At 39.7% G+C, this 17,143-nt stretch overlaps 1 protein-coding gene across 1 annotated transcript in view; it reads left to right on the top strand.

The window, feature by feature from the left end:
* The first annotated feature begins 557 nt into the window (after positions 1 to 557).
* Positions 558 to 17,143, top strand: part of yaf2 (YY1 associated factor 2) — a 56,996-nt gene continuing 40,410 nt past the window's right edge. Inside the window, exons 1-2 of the mRNA XM_039760903.1 lie at positions 558 to 782; positions 1,148 to 1,273. Of these exons, the coding sequence (XP_039616837.1) occupies positions 757 to 782; positions 1,148 to 1,273 (152 nt within the window). The 5' untranslated portion in view covers positions 558 to 756. The remainder of the gene's footprint in view (positions 783 to 1,147; positions 1,274 to 17,143) is intronic.

Raw genomic sequence — 17,143 nt, forward strand, 5'->3', positions numbered from 1 at the left:
AAAGGAAAGCAAGTGACGATTTACGAGCTGTTGATTTGCGTAGGCAGGGGTTACAACCGTTTGGAAAGCCACCAGCAGCTAAAAAAATCCAATGTAAGAAGGGGGCGGGGAATATGAGCAGCTTGACCGGGTAACAAAGAAAAACCGGGCGCACGTACACCCTTTAATATTACAGTTCGCTGCCGCCATCACATTACGTGCGGAGAAGCAAGAGCGGTGGTCATCTGCACTCTTTTGTCTTCTCGGCAACGCTATTAGCCCCGTTTGTTCCAATCAAATGCTCGAAGCGAGCAGCTGACCCATCTCTGTCAAAGGGGCGAGTGCTGCAGCGAAACTAATCCCACCCTCACCCACCCACCGTTAATGTACATTTCCAAACCCCCCCCACCCATCCCCGTCCCTACGAAGGCACGTCCTCCTTTTCGTAAAGTATAGTTCACTTAAAACAAAATGTATACGCCTTTGTATACTTATTTAAAATAATCAGCATTCTGTACAGCTTGCAAACCTGCCGCCCTCAGACTAATGTTTCTCTTTCAGGAAATGAGGTGCCGCCTGATTGGCTTGGTTGCTACCACGTGACCGCGTCACTGGAGTTTCCACGACAGCTGGAAGCTCTACGATCCGGCCGCCTCAGTCATATAATATATTTATACATCTATATACACAATAGAACTGTATACACATAGCAATAGTTTTGCCCAGCAGTTTATACTGAGCGATTTTTTTACGTAAACGAGCAATCGTGCAAAGAACATGGGAGACAAGAAGAGTCCGACCAGGTAAGATCAGTTCGGCAAGTCGCAGGAAATGGTAAGCGAAATGCGCTCAGAGTGAATAATTTAGCCGTCGGGGCTCAGTATGTGTGAATGGGGGGGAAGTCTCCAGTCGTGCATCAGCCATGGCGGACGGCTTGCTTCGTTACAACAGGCAAAGAAAACATTGGCGGTCCCGGGGCAGACTGGCTGTGGGGAGATCACCAAGGCCTTAGGAACACGACTGTTGGGGTGGAGGGAAGCCGGGGATAAGGAAAGGGGGAGAATGGATGACTGTTTAGTAGCCGCAACGTTAAACAATGCTTCTGCATGTTTTTTTCCCTAATGATGTTTTTTTTTGTGTCTCTGTATCTTATCTTTTTTATTTGAAGGCCAAAAAGACAGCCCAAGCCTTCCTCTGACGAAGGATACTGGGATTGCAGTGTGTGCACGTTCAGGAACAGCGCCGAGGCTTTCAAGTGCATGATGTGCGATGTCAGGAAGGGCACATCGACACGGTGAGTTGAGTGCTGGGAGACTTTTCGCAGGCAGAAAAGCGGAGCGGAACGACGCGGCGCATCAAACACCCCCACCCCCACCGCACGAAATGTGCTGCCAGACTGGCTTTTTCTGCAGAGACTCCCGCACGGTGCCAGTCGAATATTATAGCGGAGGAGGAGGTGGAGGTTGTTCTCAGAAGCTTAAGCTGGTAGTCTTTGGCTTTTGTTGGCATTTTCCTGGCAAATGCTAGAAAATGGGATGGCACATCTGTATTTCATAGTGTATAACGTCTGAGTGTTAGCTGTGCCTAGCGTGCTGCGATTAATGGTGTGTTAATTATTCTTTTTTTTTCTCTTTTTTTAAAAATTTTTTTTAGTAAGTAATTTTTAAAGTGGCCGAACATTATTATTTTCTATTGCAAAAGGTGATCAAACAGATGGGCAGGATGATGTAGTGGCTAGAACACTGGACCTGGGTCAGTGCCCACGTCTGACTTTGTGACCCTGAGCAAATTGCTCCAATTGTGTGATTAACTAACGCCTTTATCTCCACCTTTGTATAAGATTTGGGCACAATGTAGTGATTTACATTTTTGTAAACGGATAGAAAAAAATGTCAATACGTATTTGTGATGTTTAAGTTGGTGTAGATAGAAGTGTCTACTTGTTGTACAGTAATGATTCATGATTGTTTTTCTCAGGTTTCTTAAAGAACCAAGAGTTTAACTCCTAGCCCTTTCACTCCCTGAACAGTAGAATTTGACTAGTGGCTCAAACATTCTTCAAACAGAATCTGCATGCTTACTCCGTGTCTAAGTGATGTGGTTTTTCTTCTCCCAACCTAAAGATGTGTGTGTTAGGTTAAGCCAATATCACATTATGGAACTTATAGTCGTGGTGTATACTACAGTTGATGATCTTGTCACCAGACCATGTCTGTTTAAACAACTTAAAGTCACTATCCATGGCACATTTATCTTGCTTGCGTTTTTTTCTAACAGCCAATAGTATCCTGTCTGAGGGAGTCCACACTATTTGAAGGGCTAACAGTTATGGCAATTTTCAGCCATAATCTCACCTGTTGGTTTTTTTTTTGCCCAATTCTGTGGTAGTATGTAAAACACAAGACATCAGACAGATGTTTCTGTTCTATTTATTAAGTACAAAACACCCACTTTATTCTTCGTTGTCCACTGTCATTCATACAAGTCCACCCCTATGACTAAATACTAAACTGAAGTGAGTTTCTGGGTATGCCGCATTAGGCATCTGTTTTCATAGGAGCATACCACCAACTTGCTAAGATTTTGTAATTAAGTTACATTAAATTAAGTTACATTAAATGTCACTAATATGTCAAAATAGTTTAGGATTAAGCAGGTTTAATAGCTGATTGTTAATTTATAAGTGAATATCTGATTCTAGAGCTAGATTGATGAGCATTATTGTGCTGAATGACCTGTTTAGGCCAAAGTTGTTTGATAAATGCATAAATTTGAGATAAGATATGCAGAAGTCTCAAGATAAAAAAAAGTTTTGAAGTAGTTATACCCCCAGATCATGGAGTTGGAGAGCACGTTGATTAGCATGTGCAAGGAAGAATTTCACTGTACACTGTCCATGTAATATTATATGCCCTATTAGCATGTAGTGTCTGCAAAAGTGTCCTCTACATTTGTCTTGTAACTCTTTTGGGGTGATTCCTATCAGCACTTTATTTATTCTGGATTGGCTATAGTTCCTGTGACACTAAACTAGATTAAACATGTTTAATAATGGATGGGTGGATGATATCTGCCCAAGTGTACTCTTTACTGGACTGGCACCTAATTTAGTATTGATCTCTGCTATGCATGCAATACTGCATGGATTGTTGCTGTTCCCCGTAACCCTGAATTGGATTAAGTAGGTTTGATCATGGGTGAAAGGATAATAGGTGAATAAGGGTGCTACTCATTCGGCTGGCACCAGGTTCAGGGTTTGCATTTGGTCTTCCACATTCAGTAACCCTGAATTTTAGAATAAATGGATTTGTGAAATGGTTTGTATCTGTTTCTAATTAAATTTGTGCTGCTGCTACTACCAAACTTCATGCTGTTCTGGTGTGTGAACTTCTGATCTCATGCACAGTGGAATTGTAGTAATCTTGGCTCAAGGATCACATCTGAAGCCAGATAAGCTACTCTTACCCTGCAACAAGTTCTTTTAATTCTGATGTCTTGTGATTTATTAACTAGTCACCAGGTAGTAGCAAGTTGGTTAATATCTTAACACCTATCCAGCCAACCTTTTCCATTTTGATATGGTAAAGGGCACCTGTGAAGTGAATTTATTGTGTATATTTTAGTGTGGATAGGCTGCATGGTTCAATTATTATGTTTATTGTTTGGTGAATTTTAAAATGCGCTTATTTTTGATAATGGTTTGGATTAAGCTTTGTCCGCAGGAAGATGAATACATTTGCAGAGTATTTGTTTATTAATTTTGGTTTTACATCCACACTCGAGTTTTTTTTGACCGTGACTATTGTTTTTGAAAAATGTTCCCTGAAGTGTTTGAATTTGAAAATGCCAAGTTTTGCATCTTGTGTAGATTGTAGGTAACTCTGCTTTTCGAAAACACTGATTTAGGATTGCCACATGATCATGCACTGAGTTTAGTATTGCCATGATAATTCCCTTTGTAATCTCATATTTACTGTGGGGATAGTACTTCCTCACTTTTAACTCAGTTGATGTTTTCTGCACCTTTAAACAATTGAATGATTTGCTGTATTTATTTTGGCAGGGTCTCTGGTCTTCATATTCCAAGGCTATGGCAATCTTATGCTTGTTTATAAACCTTAAAAACAGTTGTACTTTCTTTCATTGCCTGTCCGAACAAAGAAGTAAATTTCTTCCCGTTGTTCTTTCAGTAATTCAGTTTACTTTTGGTTTGCTTTGTGAACAAAAGCATTGCTCTTGGCTGGTAAACTGTGGATGCCAAATAGAAAAGATTTAAGCACTTTTGTCATTTCAGAGTGGATGATAAATTTAAAAATCAATAATATGAAAATCTTAGTGTGAATGGAAAACTATTAAAACAAAAGATGATGTTTTCAAACACATCTGTTGGTGTAAGCTTAGCCACAGTGGCTACAGTTTTAAACTATTATGTAACTAGTCTATTTCCAACACTCCTGACTCATTCTATGATTCTGAGCAAATAAAGTATGGAAAATAAGTATTTCTTTATAATGTACATGTTACTTTTGCTATCTGTGTCATCTAAACTTAATACGCGTTGATGTTTACAAAACAGACCTGAAATAGACACTCCAATATACCATTCAGGTCTTGGTTGCCATTAATATACTAGGTGCATTTGTGGATTTAGCATATTCTGCCTCTTGTCATATGGATTTGTTTGTCATGTTTCAGTGATAAACTATTATATGGCTATTGATTTCCTTGGTAAGAGAGTGATTGTGCTCTGCTTTTGACAAAGTTCTGTCAACAGCTAGTTGCTGCTTTTCACTTGAAGTTGGCTATGCTTCGCTGCTGTAATAAATTAACTCTTTCAGGGCTGATGTCGACTTTTGTCAAAAGGAGGAGGAGTTGACGATGGGAATCAACTGTAAACTGTGACAAAACCAGCTGCTATGTATTAGTTGGACTCTCATTGCTAGAAGGAAAGTTAGCTTCATTGGTTTGACCGAGATTTCCTGCGCTCGTGTGAGTAGTAAGGCGCAAACAAGAGCAAAAATGGCACTGACATAATGGCGAGAGATCAAATTGAATGCATAAAGCAAAATACTCTGTGGACAAAGTGTTGTCTATTATATCTGAACTTTGACTAAGTCTTGTTAGCCTCCAATTTTGATACAAGTGATCGAAAACAAATGTGAGGTTCCAGCTTCAGCTGACTGGTCCCCAGCTGATTGTGGTGCTGATCAGATTCTTGTAGCTGAAACGTCTACGGCAATGTTCCCCAAAAGGACTGCCACTTCACAATGATAAGAGGTAGAAACCAGATTACAGTGCATAGCGACCAGCAAACTGGCAGCCACAGCATTCAGCAACAGATGTTTAATGTTGATTTCTGTGTGAAACCATTGCTTTTCAGAAACTGTTTTTTGGAAAAAATATTCAGCCCTCAAAGAGTTAAAAAAGAAAAAAAGGTAGGAAAATTATTTTTTCTGTGGTGGGCTGGTGCCCTGCCCGGGGTTTGTTTCCTGCCTTGCGTCCTGTGTTGACTGAGATTGGCTCCAGCAGACCCCCGTGACCTTGTAATTGGGATATAGCAGGTTGGATAATGGATGGATGGAAATTATTTTTTTCCGTAAACTGTACAAAAAATCTGAAATGGGGTTCATTGGTGGTCTTTTGATTATTGATGAACAGTGGTGTTAATCTTTATGGGTTCACAGGCCATGTCAAAAATATATTTTTTGTCATATTTAATTTTGAAATGGGTTTAGCTTTAGTTTATCTCATTTGTTTGGTTGGTATAGACGCTGAAGACACCTGCACCTTTGACAAATTTATTTTGCACTCATTTCCTTACTTGCTACATGACATTTTGCATGTTGATATGTGCGAAAAGGATTCATATGGTATGGATTACACAATGTTGACTCTAAAAATCTGTGGCATAGCTGTTAATGGATTAGTCAAAACTATCAAAATTGACACATTGCTGCCTGTCTGAATTCTGAGGTTGACGGAAGCAGATGTATGCCATGGAATTTCTGGTACTCGTGTAATACTGTAGAAGAGATATGGCTGTTGTGTCAAGCATCTGGAGCTGATCATTCAGCCAATCTCGTTTATAGTGAAGACTCGGTCATCTTGATCAATTAAAAAAAAAAGCTCTTTCCTGACAGTTTCCCAACTAGTGATAATGGCTCATTACCACAGTTCTATAAATGTACCTCTGTGGAGAATGCCTTAAAATCAGAAAATATGGACTGTGATTGGATTTGAAGGAAGTAAATAGCATAAATGTTCACCTAAATTGGGGAAGGAACACAATGGAGTCTTAAAAATAAGTTTAAAATGAACATGATAGAATCTAAAATGAAGAAAATTGGTGCCCAGCTTCAGGATTTAAATTGTATGCTAACTTGCTGCATTGAACAACTAAAATAAATGGAGACCACAACAAATAAATTTAGTGCTCTAAAGCTTGAAGTTAAGGAGCTCCATAAAGAAGCAAGACTATTCACAGGACTGGTAGAAGTACAAAAATAGAGAATTTTAGGAGTAACAGAAGAGGTTGAACCTAAGCTCCTGTTTGAGTTCTTGCTAAAAGTATGATAGATACTATTTTAGAAGCATCCAGAAATTGAAGTAGCTCACTGCTTAACCGCTAAACATTTTCCCATGGCTCTCGTTGTTAAATTTGAAAAGTTTCAGAACAAAAAAAAAATGCTATAGAGCAGCTCTCAGAAAAAAAAATGATCGAATTCATCTCTATTTTCTACTTAATTGTCCCCAAAAAAGGTTTAAAGGAGAGCAGCTTCTGTGTAAATTAAGTAGTGGCTACACTTGTCAGGTATTCATTATGGTTTGGTCTCTTCAGTTAAGCTGAAAGTGATGGTTTAAGGTTTCTTACACACGTAATACGTCTGAAGAAATAGTAGTATTTAAAATACTTTTGTTAGACTTAAAGATAGGAAGAAGGAAAGGACAAAATTAAATGAGAAAATATACACAAAGAAAACTTAGAAAAATAGATCAAAATGCACTTAAAATACAGTAATTCTCAATCTCAACTGTTAGTTATAAGTGATAATGAAAATGTACTTGCATCTTTTGCTTTGTTTTTGTATTGATCAAGCATGAGGAGGCTCACAGGTTTACCTGGTACAAGAACACCTAGGGTCGATGACAGACTTTGTTGTGGTATTGTCTAACTAGAGGCCAAATGTTTTGGACACTTGAGAGAAGCAGAGCATTCAGTTGAAAACCACTACGTAGTGTATGAATATGAAGCAAAAGGCATAGGCCAGATAGACCGAGGAGGTTTAGATGAGTAGTTAGTGTCCTGGGAATGTTTGGCTGTGGCTTCTGTTCGTGATGAATTCAACTTCTGCCTCCAAGAAAACATCTCTCATGTGCAGTGCGAGGTGTGGGTTATTAAGTGCACATGGACCCTGTGCAAGACCTCTGTTGTGGAAATAGCTGCTAAAAGGTTTGTGCTTGATGCAGTCTGTACATCTCATAGTGGCAACCCTAGGGACCTGATGGTGAACACCATCAGGGCTGTTGATTGGGAGTCGGAGTCTTGAAGTCATAGTTGGTGACTGAAGCAATTATTGAGTTACTAGAGTCTGAGCTGATAAAAATGTAGGCACTTTGACTAACAAAAATGGGACTAAGTCCTACATATGCCAGTCTTAATTAAGTTTCAAGTGAAGTCTCAAGTTACGAGGATTGCATTAAGCAAGTCAAGCTGAGTCCCTGGATTTAATCAAGCAAGTTCAGTCAAGGCACTGGTTTTATTCAAGCAGGTCAAGTCAAAATCATAGTTGGGAAGGCTTGAGTAAAAAGTATTTATACTATTACTACTATCTGCAGTTAAATTAAATTAATTATGATAATGTGTGTGACATATACTGATTTTTAAGCAAAGCAAAGACTTTCTCTGAGAAAACAATTCCAATAAGAAATAACAGTGACTTATATATTAAATAATTTTTACTTTGTAGTAATTTGCATATACAGTTTTTTTTTTTTTTTACCTTCGATAGTCTTTGCTTAAGTTTAGTGTGCCTAATACATACAATATTTAAAGAAAATACATTTTGCAAGGCCATGTACTTTCATTCATTTTCTATTCCCGGTAGGAGCCTATCCCCAGCAAGTATAAGCCACAAGGAGCAAGCCCATCACAAGGCAGCAAACACATATACAAACTCTAGGGCCAATTTATTATTGCCAATCCAGCTAACCTGCATTTCTTTGGACTGTTGGAGGAAACCCATGCAGACAAAGGGAGAACATGCAAACTTCGTGCAGGGAAGACAAAGGATGTGAATCCTTTAGAGTTTTGTTACCTAAATGGCTATTGTTTTTAAAATAATTTCTTTACATAATTTTGATTATGTCTTATTTAACTCAATATTTCAACAATTCTCCATCATTTAGAATACATTGCGCTTGGAAAAAATTAAGTTTTATCAATTACAGTAGTCCCTCGCTATATCGCGCTTCATCTTTCGCAGCTCTATCGCGGATTTTATAGGTAAGCATATCTAAATATATAACTCGGATTTTTCGCTGCTTCGCGGGTTCTGCAGACAATGGGTCTTTTTACTTCCAGTACATGCTTCCTCAGTTGGTTTGCCTGGTTGATTTCATACAAGGGACTCTATTGGCGGATGGCTGAGAAGCTAACCAATCTGAGCATGCAGTTAAGTTCCTGTGTGCTGACTGGCTCAGTGACAGAGCACCGAATTCGATTTCGCTGCGTTAACCAGGAAGTCTTGTCTCGCTCATTCAGCATCAACGTGTTTTGCAGTGTACAGAGTTAACTTTTATGCTCTTTTGTGTTTATCTTTGTGCGTAGTCAAGCCCTTCGTTATGGCTCCAAATGATCTGCTCCTGCTACTGCTTCAAGGGCTGTGCTCAAGCACCAACGGAATTTTCCAACGATTGCCGAAAAGGTAAAAGTTTTGGATATGTTGAAGGAAGGGAAAACTACACCGCTGTAGGACGCCATTACGGCATCAATGAGTCCACGATTCTTTTTATTTAAAAAGGAGGAAAATAATATAAGATCTACGGCTGCAGTGCTTTTTAACCAGGGCACAAAATGAGTTTTAAGTGGACGTAATTCCGGATGGAATCTGCTTTAGGGATTTGGATTGAAGACTGCCGGAAGAACAACAATGGCGGTGCTACACAGTTGCCTGAGAGGCTCCTTTAGAAGAGCTGTAACGCTCTTCTTTGTTGTGGAGTAAAACTAAACTCCTCGTTATCGGACAAGTCGTCATGTCATTGTTGGTGAGTAACCATAATTAATTTTCTACTTACAGTACTTAGTACATGTATGTACGTTTAGTGTCACTGTACACACATTTACTGTATATGATTTTTCTTGCATTGTATGTATTTATTTCTGGTGGCCTGTCTATCGTAATGGCTGTAACATATGTGATATCGGAGATGCTCGATATCTTTAAAATAATATTTAGGTTTTACTGTATATAAACAGTATGTTTTACATACATAATTTCAATGAATCTTACCTAATATCTAAGAGAATACAAAGGGTTTATACTGTACGGAAAATGTTTATAATAGTGTGGGAGAGTTTATAAGGGCTTAAAATATATAAAAATAACCATACAAACATATGGTTTCTACTTCGCGGATTTTCGGGTGGTCACATTATCACCTCATCATAACTAAACACCTGCTCTGAAAGATGACTGGATAAAGGTACTGCTAATATTCTCACTTCCACAAACTAATACCACTACTACTCCCTCTGGGGTCCTGTTCTTCATTTAACCGCAATCATCTCTAGTAAACTAAGTGTACGGAAATGATGATGGTAGTTATAAAAGATGTTAAATAAAACTACACCTACATCTCAAAAATGTAGTGACATGCCATCTGTAGCTTTTACTGTATGCCTTTGATAGTGTTTAGCTTGTGTAATGTTTGTATTTTCTCATCTTGCATGATACAAATCCATTAATTCATTACAGTGAAACAACACAAGGATCAGTGCATGCTCTCCACACTGGTATGCAACCAGTGAAGTAAAGAATTAAAGAAATCTTAACTATGTTTATAGGAACATGCTGTTTGGTTTGGTTGAGCTCCGATCTATGTAGAAAGAGATGCAATCAATGTTGCATCAATTTCATGGTGTTCATTGATCACCACTAATTTTTCCAGTAGCGGCAGCTGTTAGAAGGCTTATGACTGATGGCTTGCAGAACTTTGGTAAATTTTCACAGAACACAGTTTTAAGAAACACTGATCATGTGACTCAGGTTGCATACTGTAATGTCTCGGCCCTTCTAAAAACAATCTAACTGCTGCAAGCTATAGACAGGACTTTGACGTTGACCATAACATCTGTAGCTTTGCACAGCACATAGGGAACACTACAGGGTGAATCAAAATGAAGTACCACATTTCTTAAGGTCATTGCGCTAGGTAGAGGCAGCTGAGTGGGTTGGGGTGGGGGTCCTTTGATAGGTGATCCCTTGTAGTTTTCATTTGTCAACATGCCTTGGTCCAGGTGTGCACTGTGCTTTCGCTGTCGAGGCATTTTTCAAAAACAATGAATCCATCATCACTGCACAACTCTCCTTCCGAATGCACTTCAGCATTGCTCCTAACAGTGATGTCCCAAATCTGAAAACCATTCTTCGTTGGGTGGCTAAATTTAGACAGATGGGTACGAAGTTGAACAGAAAATCTCCAGGCCGCCCTGTGACTGTATGAATGCTAAAATACATCCAAGATGTAAGGGCATCAATTTTGCAGCCTCCTAGACGTTCGGAGTGCAAACTTGCTTCTGCCTTAGGCTTTTCCAACACATCTTTGTGGAGGATTTTGCATGAGGACCTTAATTTCCATCCATAGAAAATGATGGTAGTGTAGGAACTCGCTGAGAGAGACTGGGAGAGCCGTAGAGAGTTGTGTACGACCATTCTACAAACCATTTGAGATGCCATTGTTATGTGCAGCGATGAGGCATATTTCCTTTTTGAATGGTTGTGTAAATAAGCAAAACTTTTCTATTGGGCTGAAACCAACCCTCATGAACTTCATCAGAGACCCCTGCACAGTGAGCGTGTTACAGTTTGGTGCGCCATTGCAAAGTTTGGCATTGTAGGCCCTTACTTTTTGGAGTAGCAACAGTCACCATCACTTAAGAAACATTACATTGAAATGCTAGAGAACTGTTTTTGTGGCCCCAACTGAAAGAAATAGATGTGGTGGATGCCTTGTTTCAACAGGATGGAGCAACAGCTCATCCGGCACGGAGATCCATGCAAGTTTTGCAGATGGTTTTCAGGAAGCTGTTCTTCTTGTGCGGCGATGTCAGGTGGCCTTCACGTTTTCCTGATCTCGCTCCGTGCAATTTCTTCTTGTAGGGCTATTTCATGTTGAAAGTATACACACACACTGACCTTAAAACTTTGAAACCATCAAGGATGCTATTTGCCACGAAATCACCGCCATTCCCCTTAAAATGGCCAAACGAGTCATTCGAGCACTCAACGTTCGATGAGTGTATCGGTAATGATTGCCACCACCTTGAAGACATAATTTTTAAAACACAGTGTGTTGTAATTAAATGTATTTTATCTTGTAGTGTTTTTGTAGAATACACGTTTGAAATGTGGTACTGCTTTTTGGTTCACCCTGTACTTGGGGACATCACTTCCTGTATATAATAAAGTGCTTTATGACGCTCTCATCTGCAGCATCCCTTTGCATGGCTTAGTGTCTCAACAAATTTTCAGTTGGATTGGGAGTTCACGGAGAGGGTAAAACAAATGGTGTTTGCATTGTACTTGCACTCCATGTGGTGGCTTGATTTGGCATTGGGGAAATGAGAAAGTCTGAAGATATTGTTGTCTTGCCAGTGGTTTCTGACCCTCCGATCTTGCAGACGACCATTGCATTATATTATTAATAAAGTTATATTCAAAATTGCTAATCCCTGGTGCTGATCCCTCCATTGCCGTTACCCTCTAACACTTATTAGTCTTGATAACTTGGTAAATTAATGTGAGACTTTGCAGGTTATTTTCCAAGTTGAATCACAAGTCATCAGTAAGCAAGGCTAAGTCAAGTTTTGTCATATTTTAAATATTGTGTGTGTGTGTGTGTGTATATATATATATATACATACACAGTACTGTGCAAAAGTTTCAGGCAGGTGTGAAAAAATGCTGTAAACAAAGAATGCTTTCAAAAATGGAAGTGTCAATCATTTATTTTCATCAATCAACAAAATGCAGTAAATGAACAAAAGAGAAGTCTAAATCAAATCAATATTTGGTGTGACCACCCTTTGCCTTCAAAACAGCATCAATTCTTCTAGGTACACTTGCAAACAGTTTTTGAAGGAACTCGGCTGGAAGGTTGTTCCAAACATTTTGGAGAACTAACCACAGATCTTCTGTGGATGTAGGCTTCCTCACATCCTTCTGTCTCTTCATGTAATCTCAGACACACTCGATGATGTGGAGATCAGGGCTCTGTGGGGGCCATACCATCACGTCTAGGACTTCTTGTTCTTTATGCTGAAGATGGTTCTTAATGACTTTGGTTGTATGTTTGGGGTCATTGTCCTGCTGCAGAATAAATTTGGGCCCAATCATACGCCTCCCTGATGGTATTGCATGATGGATAAGTATCTGCCTGTATTTCTCAGCATTGAGAACACCATTAATCCTGACCAAATCTCCAACTCCATTTGCAGAAATGCAGCCCCAAACGTTCAAAGAACCTCCACCATGGTTCACTGTTGCTTGCAGACACTCCTTATTGTACCGCTCTCCAGCCCTTCGACGAACAAACTGCCTTCTGCTACAGCCAAATATTTCAAATTTTGACTCCTCAGTCCAGAGCACCTGCTGCCATTTTTCTGCACACCAGTTCCTATGTTTTCGTGCATATTTGAGTCGCATGGCCTTGTTTCCACGTCTGAGGTATGGCTTTTTGGCTGCAACTTTTCCATGAAGACCACTTCTGGCCAGACTTCTCCGGACAGTAGATGGGTGTACCTGGGTACCACTGGTTTCTGCCAGTTCTGAGCTGATGGCACTGCTGGACATCTTCTGATTTCGAAGGGTAATAAGCTTGATGTGTCTTTCATCTGCTGCACTAAGTTTCCTTGGCCGACCACTGCGTCTACGATCCTCAACGTTGCCCGTTTCTTTGTGCTTCTTCAAAAGAGCTTGAACAGCACATCTTGAAACCCCAGTCTGCTTTGAAATCTTTGTCTGGGAGAGACCTTGCTGATGCAGTATAACTACCTTGTGTCTTGTTGCTGTGCTCAATCTTGCCATGACATGAAACTGTCTTCCACAACTTCACCTTGGTAGCAGAGTTTGGCTGTTCCTCACCCAGTTTTAAGCCTCTTAAACAGCTGTTTCTGTTTCAGTTAATGACTGTGTTTCAACCTACGTGTGACATTGATGATCATTAGCACCTGTTTGGTATAATTGGTTGATTATACACCTGACTATAATCCTACAAAATCTATGACTTTTTGCAAGTGTACCTATAAGAATTGATGCTGGTTTGAAGGCAAAAGGTAGTAACACCAAGTATTGATTTTATTTAGATCTTTCTTTTATTCACTCACTTTGCATTTTGTAAATTGATAAAAATAAACAATCATTTATATTTCTGAAAGCGTTCTTTGTTTACATCCTTTTTTTCACATCTGCCTAAATCTTTTGCACAGTACTATATATACACACACACACACACAGTGCATCCGGAAAGTATTCACAGCGCATCACTTTTTCCACATTTTGTTATGTTACAACCTTATTCCAAAATGGATTAAATTATTTTTTTCCTCAGAATTCTACACACAACACTCCATAATGACAATGTGAAAAAGTTTACTTGAGGTTTTCGCAAATTTATTAAAAATAAAAAAAACTGAGAAATCACATGTACATAAGTATTCACAGCCTTTGCCATGAAGCTCAAAATTGAGTTCAGGTGCATCCTGTTTCCCCTGATCATCCTTGAGATGTTTCTGCAGCTTAATTGGAGTTCACCTGTGGTGAATTCAGTTGATTGGACATTATTTGGAAAGGCATACACCTGTCTATATAAGGTACCACAGTTGACAGTTCATGTCCAAGCACAAACCAAGCATGAAGTCAAAGGAATTGTCTGTAGACATACGAGATAGGATTGTCTCGAGACACAAATCTGGGGAAGGTTACAGAAAGGTTTCTGCTGCTTTGAAGGTCCTAATGAGCACAGTGGCCACCATCATCCGTAAGTGGAAGAAGTTTGAAACCAACAGGACTCTTCCTAGAGCTGGCCGGCCATCTAAACTGAGCGATCGGGGGAGAAGGGCCTTAGTCAGGGAGGTGACCAAGAACCCCGATGGTCACTCTGTCAGAGCTCCAGAGGTCCTCTGTGGAGAGAGGAGAACCTTTCAGAAGGACAACCATCTCTGCAGCAATCCACCAATCAGGCCTGTATGGTAGAGTGGCCAGACCGAAGCCACTACTTAGTAAAAGGCACATTGTTGCCCACCTGGAGTTTGCCAAAAGGCACCTGAAGGACTCTTAAGACAATGAGAAACAAAATTCTCTGGTCTGATGAGACAAAGATTGAACTCTTTGGTGTGAATGCCAGGCGTCACATTTGGAGGAAACCAGACACCGCTCATCACTAGGCCAATACCATCCCTACAGTGAAGCATGGTGGTGGCAGCATCATATATATAAATTCTTTTTGCATTTGAAACGGAAAATTACGTATGACTACAGAACATATTATAATACAGGAACTAATCACTTCGTTTGTGGACGGCATTTTTATATCATCTTTACGAATTGTTATTATTTGTGTGAAAGTTATTTTACTGATATTGAAAAGAAGTTAGCACAAACATGCCGATCTATCCCATAGAAGTGTGCCCTGTGTCGCCCTCTCCCAGCCCTCCTCTCTAGACTGCAGCACTGAGCTGTCCACTGCCAGGCTCGTTCTGACAGAGAAGCTTTATTTATTCGTCCGTGAGTATCGCTGAAACTGCCACATTGAAACTTTTTTTTTTTAATTGCCAGTACTTAATAGTAGAAGAGATGAAGTTAACAGCTTTGCGTCTTTCTACATTTTAACTGCACCAAGCTGTAAATAATGTGAAGACAAGACCGCCTTCAGCGGCGAGGGGTCCTGACAACAAAGTGGACGCTGGGAGGCACGGAATGTCGGGCTGCTTCGCCGGGTCGACAGCTTTGCAGTTTCGGGCAGCGTCCTCTCTTCTTTCACTGTTTGTGATACTTCGAGTGCCCTGTCAGCTCCTTGGACAATGGAAATCTTTGTGAATAAGTGTAATTGGCGCTATCGAAGTGTGACTCTCTTGGTAAATTACGGCGCATGGCTACTTACTCTCCCTTAAGGTGAGTTCGGGTCACGAAAACCCTGCAACATTCAAGGTTGCTTTTGTGATGAATTCTTTTAAGAAGATGGAAGGTGGGTTTACATCTAAGAAGATGTACCGACCTCTTCATGTGAAGTATTGGACATGGGAATTGTTTGGACCTTCTGCCCGTTAAGCACGGAAGGGCAGCGTCCACATTTCTTAGAATAATTTTTCTCTTAAATCACAGGCACGTAGTTGAAGGTTGTCAAGCAGGTAGTTTACCCGAAACCACTGCAGCAGTACACAATGTATCTTTACTTCTTAAATGTTAATGACGCTTCTTATATGTTTCTCAAACTCTTTTATCAAAATGTTTTACTACCTAATAACTTATTTTATGAATACTACATTTTATTTTCTTCCCTTTCACTGGGTAATCAGCTTTATATAATCAGCATTATATATATATATATATATATATATATATATATAATATAATCTCTCTCACATCCAGCTTTTGAGAGTTTAAGCATTTATAACCATCATAGTGTCAACTACTGAAATCGTCACCTGTGAATCTAAGATGTTTAAGAGGCATTGGCGGTTGTCCAAAGGTGTAAAATATTTGGTCATTTGAGTACACTTGAAAGCGAGAACCAAACAATTCAGTGACAGCGAGAGAGAGCGAGAGAGAGAGAGAGAGAGATATATATATAGAGAGATATATATATATAGAGATATAGAGAGCAAAATACCCGCGCTTCGCAGCGGCAAAGAACTGCATTAAAATTTTTATTAAGAAGAAAATTAAACCTTTTTAAACTGAGGGAAAATATGCCAATAATTATTTGTTAAGGATCTCTTTGTATACCATGTTGTCAGTTCGGCCCTCTGGTTGTAACATGACCAAGCTGTGCGCTGAGCTTACTCTTGAGCATGCAACGTACAGTTGGCCATGTGAACAGTAATCTTGTCTCAAATCTCGCAGCTTGGATTGCTGCTGTCATAATTGGTTTGAGTTTCATGGTTTGTTTCAATTACGACAGTATTTGCAGGATTTGTTGTATTGAAGTGACATTTGGCATCTGTCAAGCGTTGTAAGCACACAACTGGTTTCATCGATAAAATCACTTCCAGCTTTTGAGAGTTTAAACATTCATAAACATCAAAGTGTCACCTACTGAAATCGTCACCTGTCAATCTAAGATGTTTAAGAGGCATTGGCAGTTGTCCAAAGGTGTAAAATATTTGGCCATTTCGGTACACTTGAAAGCGACAACTGAACAATTCAGCGGTAGCCATCAACTCGCATGCAGAACCATAGGTGAAGGGCTTAAGCATTTCACTCTTCTAGTGCTCCTGTGTAGTATAATTATCTCTTGTACCGTCATCAGTCCACACCTTGAACCTGTCCCAGTCATTCAATACATAAGACACAATGTTCCTCCAGATATCAAGAGTGAGCCTGATATGGCCGTGCAATATGTAACAAAGAGAATGGAAAAGGTAGGTGCTATTTCCGGGCATGGAAACCACTCGGTAAGTGACAGTTCTTTGATTGATAGTGATCATCTCAGTAGACTTGGTAATGGGGGGTTGGAATGATAAAGGAAATGGGTACCCGAGCAATGTAAAGTAAGTGTAAAATACCTATACAATAACTATAATTGTAATAAACAAACAATAAAACAGCAGAGAAGCCGTGGATTAAACAAAAAGGCTGTGGTTATCACGTGAATCCCGTGGCGAAGCAAGGAAGGGAATGTAGAGACCGGAGTGACGGACGGTCTTATATAGGCAGGCAGCCAACAA

The sequence above is a fragment of the Polypterus senegalus genome, chromosome 8 (assembly GCF_016835505.1).
Source record: "Polypterus senegalus isolate Bchr_013 chromosome 8, ASM1683550v1, whole genome shotgun sequence".
NCBI classification, from domain to species: Eukaryota; Metazoa; Chordata; class Cladistia; order Polypteriformes; family Polypteridae; genus Polypterus; species Polypterus senegalus.